General features: G+C 37.2%; 1 protein-coding gene across 2 annotated transcripts; it reads right to left on the bottom strand.

The window, feature by feature from the left end:
* Window positions 1–1360: 1360 nt before the first annotated feature.
* Window positions 1361–10127, bottom strand: G6PC2 (glucose-6-phosphatase catalytic subunit 2). 2 transcript variants are annotated; one of them, XM_003254218.1, is made up of 5 exons: window positions 9818–10127; window positions 8789–8898; window positions 6715–6826; window positions 4580–4695; window positions 1361–3791 (listed from the first exon to the last, which is right to left on the bottom strand). In XM_003254218.1, the coding sequence occupies exons 1-5, from the start codon at window positions 10033–10035 to the stop codon at window positions 3280–3282; spliced, it is 1068 nt and encodes a 355-aa protein (XP_003254266.1). In that variant the 5' UTR covers window positions 10036–10127; the 3' UTR covers window positions 1361–3279. The 2 variants fall into 2 exon arrangements, with proteins under 2 accessions (XP_003254266.1, XP_003254267.1); XM_003254219.2 differs by lacking the exon at window positions 4580–4695 and having other exon boundaries at window positions 9818–10076.
* Window positions 10128–10786: the final 659 nt, after the last annotated feature.

Here is a 10786-nt window from a genome sequence, read left to right as displayed (position 1 = left end):
GAGCTCGGAAAACGTCTGTGGCCAGTGGCTACTATATTGGACAGCACAGATAGAGAACATCTCCATCACTGTAAAAGTTCAATTGAAGAGTGCTGGAATATACAGTTCTAAAATACTTAAAAAAAAATCTCATTTTTAGAAACAAGTCTTTTGACTTTTTCTTACACCAAGATTTTTGTATGTATGTACCAATTTGATCTTGAATTTATTTAAAAATTTTGAAAACATGTAAAGCATTTCAAGATTTGACTTTTAGCTTCAAGGACATCTTATAACAACTCTTTTAATCACCATCTGTTTTATAATGAAATATGTCTAAAGAAGGCACCAACTTAAGCTTCTTAGGCAGATGTCCAATCAATCGGTTGTCAAAGGAAAGGCACTAATATTCTTCCTGATAGCTAGTTTCAGCAATAATAAATTATTTTGTATTTTTTTCCAAATATAGGTTTGATTGGACAGTTTCTTGAGTCACTTGTCTAGATTTTCTCATCCTAAAAGCTCACGGTATTGACATTTTTCTCCTGAATATGTAGATATGTAGACATTTTGAATATATGGTTACAGTAACAGTATTTAATGAGCTCAATTCCACTTACTTCTGACAAATAAATTGGAAACAGAAGAGTCTTTTCCATCATTATTAAGGGCAGCCATTTTCTCCAAGGCTATGAAAAATGATTCCTCTTGCTGCCTAAGGAGTTTCAATTGCAAAAACAATTTACCACCATATGGATCCCTCCAGGAGGCTTCAACTAGAATAAAGAGGGAAGTCTACTCACATGGGGACGCTGGGGTTTTATGGAAGATAGGGGCAGAGTTCTTGGGGATTAATTATGGAAAACAAGCCCACACCTCATCCCAATCCCCCTCTGAGGGTAATGTGTTGCCCAACAGACAGCACCATGGGGCGGCTGAAGATAGCTTTCTGCATGGAAACAGAGAAGGGATTTATGGTAGAGTCAATCATTGCTGCAGATTTCCCTGGCTATTAATGCCTGTTTCCTCAGGCCTTAGTGAAAGCAGGCTGAGATTGTACTAGGATGAAGGGGATGTACCAGAATCCTTCAAGACTAACATTATCTTATGTGAAATTTGGCAAAGGGCGTTTAGACAGGAATGAGATCTCTGACGTGTGGAAGATGTAATGACACAAATGCATCATGAAATGTGAAGGCATCTAAAGGTACAGCATGGTGGGGCATAGGGTGGGACTGAACCAATGAGCAAGGGTCATCACCTGAAGAATCATTCTTCTCTACTTCTTTCATCCCAAATGTCCCAGCAACATGAGACAAATTTCATTCTTAAGCCATTCTTTCTTAATCCCTCAGCTTTTGCTTTGGAATCATCGAACTACTAATATCAAGTTCAGTTCAGTTACCTTTTAGAAAGTTCAGTTGCCTTTTAGAAAGAAAGCTATTAAGTGCATTTTATAAAAGCAATGACACATACTCTATACATATACTTGGAAAGGGGTAATTAATACTTTGATTTTTTGAGGCTTGTTATCCTCAGCTACTATCTTGTTAAACAACACTCACTTCAACTGTATTGTTTTCATTAATATTCATAGATTATTTAATATGTCATCTAAAATAATTAATGTATTGATATTCTGAGAATAGTTACATAAAACATTGTGGGGGATTACTAAGATATCTAGCAAAATCTGCCTCAAAATCCTTGTACTTGATTGAAATGACACAGTTAACTTAAAGTCCAGCATTCCTAGATTCAATGAGGAAAAAACACCCTTACTGAGAAGTTGTAAATATAACATTAATAGTCCATCAACAATAATTTTCTAAAGCAAAGCTATAGATTTTCATCACAGTTCAGTATACATAGAGACTAATCCAGCTAACAGATGCAAGCATTTAATAGTTGGCCTGCGTTGGAGCATGACTTTGAGGAAGGCACCTGATTTCTCTGGTTTTGAAAGGCTGGCTCCTAAAAATAAAGTATGGAGATGTCATAGTGAAGAGATAAGTCGTTGGGGATTGAATAATGTTCTATTAGAGTAAGTTCAGCAGAATTTATTGAAATATTGGTGAGCACTACTGTAAAACAGAGACCAGAAGTGAGGCAGAGGTTCAAGTCCATACAGCAGCCTGGCCTGTTCTGTTGCCCCTGGACCCATGTGTATATATATCTGGAGCCATTGTTGGCCCCACCTAGACCCTGCATGTATGTGTGGGGTATAAGTCAAAGAGGATGCAGTATTTCAATGTCATTTCTGAAAAGGTAGCTGATTTACATGGCAGTCATTATAGAATCTAAATGAAAGCATTCATTCTTACTGATTTTTACCTCTTGTAAATGAAGAAACAAAAGACAGTGTAGGCCAACTATTAATACAACGGCTCAAGCCTGCAATCCCAGCACTGTGGAAGGCTGAGATGGGTGGATCATTTGAGGCCAGGAGTTCAAGATCAGCCTGGGCAAATATAGTAAGACGCTGGCTCTAAAAAAAAATTCAAAAATTAGCCAGGCATGGTGGTGCACACCTGTAGTCTTAGCTAATGGGAGACTGAGGAGGGAGGATCACTTGAGCCAGGAGTTTGAGACTGCAGTGAGCCATTATCCACCACTGCACTCCAGCCTGGGCAACAGAGCAAGTCCCTGGCTCTAAAAAGGAAACATACAAACGAAAAGCATGTGCGTGTGTGCACACTCAAACACACAGTGTAATGGAGATATGTGTCAGAAGCCTTGGATTCTAATTCCTGCTCCGAAGGTGGCATGACTCCAGGCAAGTTCTTTTACCTAAATAGGCTTCCATTCCCTCATCTGAAAACTGAGACTGGATATGGCTGTGGTCCCCACTAAAATGTCAACAGGAATCAGATGCAGCCTGGCCTTCAGAAGATAAAGGAATCATAGTGGGGCTCCTGCTGGGATGCTGAAGACTGTGAGAAAATGGAGAGTCCTTGCCTCCTACTGGCGACTGTTAGTACGCAGCTCTGTCAGTTGTCTCCAGCTGGGAATGCAGGCTCTGTGTTGTCATACTATCAGATTTTTCAAAAAATACAGAACTTCCAATTTTTATGTCAAATATTCTTGTTTTTAAATATTGGTAACTGAAGGATTAAAAAAAAATTAAAAAAAAAAAAGACCAGTGCAAAGGCCAAACTAAACATCTGTGTGAGGAATGGGGCCTGTGCCACTGTTCTGTGATGTCGGATTAGAAGCCTCTGGTCTGTGCCTACTCTGTGGCTCTATTGGTGGATGGAGAAGGGTGATCTGTGACACAGAGCACTAACTCTAGGCACCACTCTACTGAATCTTCTTTCTGCTTTGTTTCATTAATATATGAACACAGTAGGGAATGAAAGCAACCACAGTTAGGGGAATGGATGCACTTTTACAAAAAGACAGCACATAAAATAAATGCTCTTCGTGAGTCGGGATCTGGAGGAAATGGTACAGCTGCAGTGTGGTCAATGAGGTCAAGGCACAGAGCAACCGGAAGCTCAGTGTGTAGCTATTTCCCCCTCGGCAGCTCAGGAGGAACATCTCCGAGTTGATTGCAAAGCCCAGGCCAAAGAGGACCCCAAGGTTTCTCACGAGTCCAGCAAAAGGCGTGGTGTCAATGTGGATCCAGTCGGGGTTGGCACACCACTTTTTGGCTATGGGCACGGACCACAGCAGGTCGATGTTGAGCAGTCTAAGAAGCAGGTAAAAGCCAAGTGCAAACAGGAAGAGGAAGAGGTTGGTCTTCAGGTATGTGCCCAGACTGGCCGTTTGGATGCCTGGAGTGTGTTCAAAGGCCTCTGCCACCAGCATGCCTGAGGATTGGAAAGAGACACCGACAATGACTGTGTGCCCTTGAGCCCCTTGGGGATCATTCCTCTCTGCATTAAAGGATTTGCCACAGTTTTCAATGACAAAGGGCATTAGACACAGAGGTTCTATCCATTTTCCAAAGCCTTTTTTAGGCAGTAACTAAAAATGCAGGTTTGCCCACGGTGTTTTCATTATTCGTACTAGTCCAGAAGGATCGTTCTGGAGTTGGTGGCACTGACTGACAACCCGCTTTTTAGACAGAGCACTGATCTAGGTACTTGCAATTAACATTTCAATTGCCATGGCCGATTAGCCTTTGAAAGGTAATGTGGTGCTGAACAATGGAAACTGAGTCATGGTGAACACTGCTTCAGGAATACAAAGCAGCTACTAAATGGAGTCGGTAATCATGTAATAGTCACTTCACGTGTTTCAGAGAGAATGGCACAGTGTGCAGGGCTTAGAGTCATTAAGTTCCCTGACGCAAGACACAACCTTACTCTCTGAAGTGATGGTTTGGGAGTTAGACTTAGCTCTAATTTCACTTCAGAAAAGTCCACCTCATGAAGCAATTGTGCATTTACGCCACTGAGATTGTGCCACTTTGTACATGGAGGCTATGAGAGGTGTGTTGCACCACGTCAGCTCCCAGGGTAGCATTTAATATCAGTGACTTCACAGAATTACTTCTGAAATTGGAAAGTTGATTACCAGGGAGAATCTGATACCCTTAAGCAAATGAAGCTAAAGCTTTCAAAGGACACAACTAAGGGTAAGTGATCATATTTACCACCAATTACTCCAAGAATAACTTGATGAGGAAAATGTGTTGCTATGAATACTCTGGAGATGCAGACACTGATTTGAATCAACCAAAAAACACTCCAAAGAAATGACCAGGTCAGTCTACGACGGAAGAATAGATACAAGCGTAAAAAGGAAAGAAACGGTATCACTCATAAAATTAGAGGGGGTGACATCAGATGATCCTTCTCAGAAGAATCTTCTAACTGTGACATAGCATCATGATTCTAGAATCTTTTTTTTTCAAAATGTTGTTTCCACATACTCCACAGGATTTGAGAAGTTTTAACAGAGATTTCTACATTTCTCAATGCATTAAATTTAACCAGTGCTATATGCTGAGATTTAATAAATGTTAAAAAGGAAGTCAATTTCACATCCATTAAATAAGAATAATTATTTTAATGGAGTAGGGAAAATTCAAGTTTGGGGGAATTACTAATATCCAGAATGATCAAGAATGAACCATATATATTTTCACACCCTGCCCTATGTGCCTCCTCTCTCAGCCTTTCTTCGCTTGAGGAAAACTCAGTAGAAAAGCAGCTACCATCCAGATGAAAAGCACATGAGCATTCCATCTGGGGCAAATTTTCATTGGGTTTAATTTCGCAGATTCTCAAAAGTCTTTGTTTCTTTTTTTTTTTTCTTTTGTTTTGGCTTTTTTTTTTTTTTTTTGAGACACAGAAAATAGAGAACAAGGGAATTGACCTACAGGTTATATACTTTGGATTAAAAACAGCAATGCACAAAAAACATAAAAAATATTAAAATCCAAGCAATGCATGTCATTGAAAAAAAAAGTGTTAGCAGTATTGAGTTCCAGGAATCCTTGAATGGTTTGTTCCTGATAATCAGACTGAAATTTGGTTATATAAATGCTAAGGAACACAGAGAAATGAGGCTTTGAAGGAAGTAAGTGGGTATCAATGTGGAGGAAGAATAAACAAGAATTTGGCAATGTAAAGGTAAGAAGCACAGACTCAGTAAAATTTTATAGATGAAGAAAATACTGCAGTTATAAAAATTAAAAAGGAGTTATGAGAATTTTTTTCTTAGAAGAAACATATTTTTTCAGGTTTTGTCATTGGAGGCAGGAATACAGTATAGAGAAAAGGTGAAACTGACCTAGATTCCTACTTTGAAAATTGTCTGTAAATAGAAAATGCTAACTTTTTTCCATTATAACACCTTTTTACTGTTGTTGTTTTGGGTTGGGCAATAAATACATTAAGGCATACAGGTCACAGTCTCATTAGAATAAACTTTTAAGACACCCAAATTCCTTTAGTTGTTTTTTACATTATCCAATACCACTCTAAAAAGTGGAATATGTGATAGATCTTGACTTTTTTTATTTTAGAAAACTTTTTAATAATGGCATATGTTATGGTATTTTTTTAAGGTTAACTTGCAAATCTAATTTAAAGTCACCTAATGTATGGCTACATTGGTACTCAGGATTGTTTTAATGACAAAGTATTTCAGGAAAGAAGAGAAGGAAACAACCCAATTTCTAAGCAACTGTGAGTAACCTTTAAGTTCTAGATCTTTCTAAACATTAAGAAACCTACTAACATTAGATCTACTAACATTCAAATTTAACTTTGCTTCTAGAATGTTTTTAATTAAAAAGTTTGTGTTCTCTTTAAAGCTGGAATATATGTTACTGAAATCAAAAGCATTGGCTATTCAAAGAAGGAAGCATAGTTTTACTGAATAAACTGATGCAGTCAAGGAGAATGATTCTCAAAACTTCCAGTTAATTTTAAAGCAAGGGAATGTGCATGCAAAAATGTTTCCTTGTGCTGTATAATTTTAGATGACTTATGAGTTATCAAAATAATTATTGCATTTTGGAAACCCAGAGGCACATTTAGCAAGTCATTAATCTGTTAAACATTTCCAACTTGAAAAGCGGAAATAGCTATGAGCTAATTAGGCTATTATCTTAAAGCAAAATATTAGTTTTCTATTCATTTTGTTATTTTGTCTATGAAAGAATAAAATGAGCACATTTTATTCATTGACTAAAACTGCACTAAAATTAATTTTTAGACAAGACTTTCTGTATTAAAAACTGTCGTATTCCAGTGCTACAGAAACTGCAGGAAAGCTGACCTGTGCAGAGTGATAGAGAACTTATCCATCCCACAGTCAGTGTGGCTCAGGGCAGCGGTTACCATGACATACCAGACACAGGACGAGCCCATTGCATGGCCAGATGGACTTCCTGCAACAACAGAGTGTCCGTCCATTTGAAAAGTGGTTAACTATCAAGATCAGAAAGAATAATAGAATAGCATATTCACCATGAAAATTATGAGTAACTCAGAAAAAAACCACAAGACACAGGCTACATGTAATGTTTAGAAGTGGGTAGAAATAAGAAAAATTGAGTTAAATTGAGCCTGAGAAACACTGTCTCAAAAAATTTTTTCCCCAGATTTTCAGGTTCGCTGAATTCAATATACTCAATATACTCAAGGCTAATTAAGAACTCAGGCAGTTGCACCCAAATCTGCCACAGCCCTACTCATTCTTCAATATTTAATTTTTAATTGACAAGAAAAAGTATTAGGTTAATGCAAAAGTAATTGCAGTTTTTGCCATTACTTTAAAGTATAACCGCAATCACTTTTGCACCACCCTAATGCTTGTGTTGGATCTTCAGTTGGCTTATTTTCCTTGGGCTGAGAAGTCAAACTATAAAGGATATCATTGCTATGCGAGTGATTTGCTGATTGACTTACAAATGACTGCTGTGTACTAGCAGCTACTTCTATGCCTATCTTGTGGCCACTGCAGTGAGAATCTTTGTTTTAAAATAGAGGATGAGGAGAAGCTATAAAGATGGCGTTAATCCTAGCAGAAAAAGCCTGCGAACAGTAGCCTTTCTATTTCCAGAATGCCTTTTCCATGCTACTGAATTTTTTATTAATTACTTTACTTAAATGTCCTCCTCGATTTTTCACCTAATAGTTCATTCAAATTCAATACCAGTCTCTCATGTGTTAAACAAAGACAGACCTATTTCTTATGTGCAGAAATTTTCAGAGCCTTTTAAAAACTATTCCTAAATGAATTGGACATCTCCCTGAGAGATGCAGTCTTTCTTTCTTTTCTCTCTCTCTCTTTCCGGAAAATGTCTTATAAGGGGAAACACACACCGGAAAGGGCTGGAATTGACCATGATAACATTTCAGTGGTCTCAAATGTTACCCAGCCAACCATTCATCCATTTATCACACTTTGGTTTCACAAAGATAAACTATGCATCATCCCTCCCCTGATGGAACGCCCAGTCTAGACAATCAGATATATAAAGAATTAGTTATATTGTTTAGTGTAATAAGCGAATAGCAGATGTATGTATACTTCTATGGGAACAAAAAAAGATATATTCAGAACACTCATTAGGAATTTACACATTCTCTACTACCTTAACTCAGAGTTAGTTTCGAAGGATGTCAATTGGCAAGAATGTTATGCTATGTAAAATGATGAGGTACAAGGTAACACATTCTTATAAATTAAAACATAATTTTTAAATATATGCTTCAAAAGACTTTTTAAAACAGTCTTGTAATCAACTATCACAATGAAGATTTTATACTCATACAGAATCTTACTTAGAATAAAAAAGAAGTGGCCCAAGAAGCCTACTTGTGTATAGAGAAAAAAAATATTTTTTAAAGAGATTGTTCTAGGGTTAGAAATATTCTTTACTGGCTGTATTAACATTGAGAAGTCCTTACCTTTCTTACAGAAGACTTGTCTACTCCTCCCTCATTCATGAGATACTCAGAAGACCTAGAATAACTTTGAAAGTTGCTTAGCAGCAGATTAACAACATTTCTGAGATCTTAGTCTAGTTCCTTGAGAATTTGTTCTAGTTAACTGTTTCTTGTTTTAGTATCAAGCCATTATATTCTTCTGAAAAGTCAACACCAAATATTTAATAATTTGGGGAGTTTTCTCCCAAACTACCCTTTCATAAATAACAAAATGGAATTTGAGTATTTTTTTTGCTTTGCTTCCTCATTAGTAATTTTGATTGTTATGAAGTTTTAGCATCCTCACTCATGACATTTTCTTTACTACCCTATATAATATCAGTTACTAGATGATAACCCTATGTAATGATTCTCTGTTGGAAGATCTTCAGTAACTGGAGGCTGCTGTAATAGCTTACCTGGACCTGTTTCGCATGTAGTAGGGAACTGTTCAAGGCATGGACTTGAGTGATTTGGGTAAATCTGAGTTTCTTGGACCCACCAATAAGGTCGATGACCAAATAATATCCTGTATTTAAAGAATTATAAACATGCACATATATTTAAATACACAGCTATTATTTAATTGGAGATTAGCAATTCTTTCCTATAAAAAATGACTCAAGCGCAGGGTTAATTGTGAAAGTTCATGATTAAGAGACTTTGAAAAAACTTAGGTCCTGGTCTCTCACACATTATTAAAGGTGGTAGTCATTTGGGATTTTGGCACCCTGGTTTCCCATTAACATGGAGGCTTTTTTCTCTTGCAGGGAATGTCTTATGGGTGCTTTGGATACTTAGACTGGAAATATCAAAATTTGTCCCTAGAATTATCAATTTGTTCATTATCATGCTGCTCACTGAAGTAATTCTTAATCACAGAATATGTGTTACAGGGGTTTGGGAATTACTTATAAGTCATTAAAGTACACATTTCTGGCCTGGTGTGGTGGTGGGATTACACCTGTAATCCCAGCACTTTAGGAGGCTGAAGTCGGTGGATCACCTGAGGTCGGGAGTTAGAGACCAGCCTGACCAACATAGAGAAACCCTGTCTCTACTAAAAATACAAAATTAGCTGGGTGTGGTGGCACATGCCTGTAATCCCAGCTACTCGGGAGGCTGAGGTGGGAGAATTGCTTGAACCTGGGAGGCAGAGGTTGCAGTGAGCCCAGATCGCACCATTGCACTCCAGTCTGGGCAACAAGGGCGAAACTCTGTCTCAAAAAAAAAAAAAAAAAAATATATATATATATATATATATATATATATATATACATTTCTGTGCCTTTTAAAAGTTCTACTTATGAATCTGGTGTTTCAAGTTAACTGGTATGTTTGAAAGATTTTCCAAGTAAAACAATATACATCTGAAATGTGATCATTATGCCAAAGCCACAAATTTAAGGATAAATCTTAGGAAAAATGAAATAAAACAGAAATCTTACCATTTAAATATAAGATTGAACCAATCCCCAATGACTGCTACCCATATCATCTTGGTTCCAACTGTCTGATTAAGTTGAAACCAAAGTGGAAAATAAATGGAAAAGATATTCCGGGGGTCTCCAACATTGGACATAAAATTTAGAAAAGTGTAGTAAGCTCGGTAGTCCTTCTGCAAATGCTGAATTATGAGCACTCCATTCCTGTGAAGGAAATCCATCTTGAAAAAGAGGCAATTCTAAACATAGAGCAATTGGAGCTGAAGTGCTCTGATTCCCACCGTTTTTATACTGTGCCTTTGTGGCGTGTCGAGCCATTTCTGCAACATGTGATGCTGACCATCTGTGGAGAGGGCACACCAGCCCTCCTCTGCTGAAAAGCTCATCTATTTATGATTTTAATTGGTGGCAAAGAGTGAAGTACATGCTGATCTGTGGCAATTCAAGGGGGAAATTTGGATAGAAACACAATGAATTTCTTATGCAACCTCCCTTTTGTGTGAACAGTTGGATCATGTTTGTTTGAAATTTTTTGTACAGTTCATTTCCTCCAAGGTCAGACATTAGCAATTTCTATGTTTGGTGAAAAGACTTTGCAAATAATTATTGCATGTCAAATAGCCCATAAAGCCCTGCATTTTAATTTAAGATAGGCTGTGGCTCTCTATTTTATTGGGTCTGTGAGGAAAATGGTTGAATAAATATCTAGGTATGAAAAATATATGATATGACAGATTATTTTCTGATCACTGATTTAAAATAAGAATAGTTCAATTTTCTTTATCCAAGAGAATGATAGAATATATATGGAACAGGGAAAGAAATGTGTTGTTTTTTGACTATAAGACAAGAAAGCAGAAATGAAAGTCATTTGGATAATAGAAATGTGTTAGGATCAAATTGTATCTTTTATTAACTAGAGAATACAGTTGAGAGGAATGGGGAATGATTCATGTGATAAAGCTAGGAATA

Source organism: Nomascus leucogenys, chromosome 22a (genome assembly GCF_006542625.1).
Source record: "Nomascus leucogenys isolate Asia chromosome 22a, Asia_NLE_v1, whole genome shotgun sequence".
Taxonomy (NCBI): Eukaryota; Metazoa; Chordata; class Mammalia; order Primates; family Hylobatidae; genus Nomascus; species Nomascus leucogenys.
This window is presented reverse-complemented; position numbering and strand designations above follow the sequence as displayed.

Bases quoted from the DNA above. Each gene is read 5' to 3' on its own strand.
- G6PC2 (XM_003254218.1), bottom strand. From the start codon at position 10,035: ATGGATTTCCTTCACAGGAATGGAGTGCTCATAATTCAGCATTTGCAG. The intron at 6,827-8,788 runs GTAAGCTATTAC...CTGTTGTTGCAG, and splicing joins TACATGCGAAACAGGTCCAG to GAAGTCCATCTGGCCATGCA. The intron at 3,792-4,579 runs GTAAATATGATC...TCCAATCCTCAG, and splicing joins TATTCTTGGAGTAATTGGTG to GCATGCTGGTGGCAGAGGCC.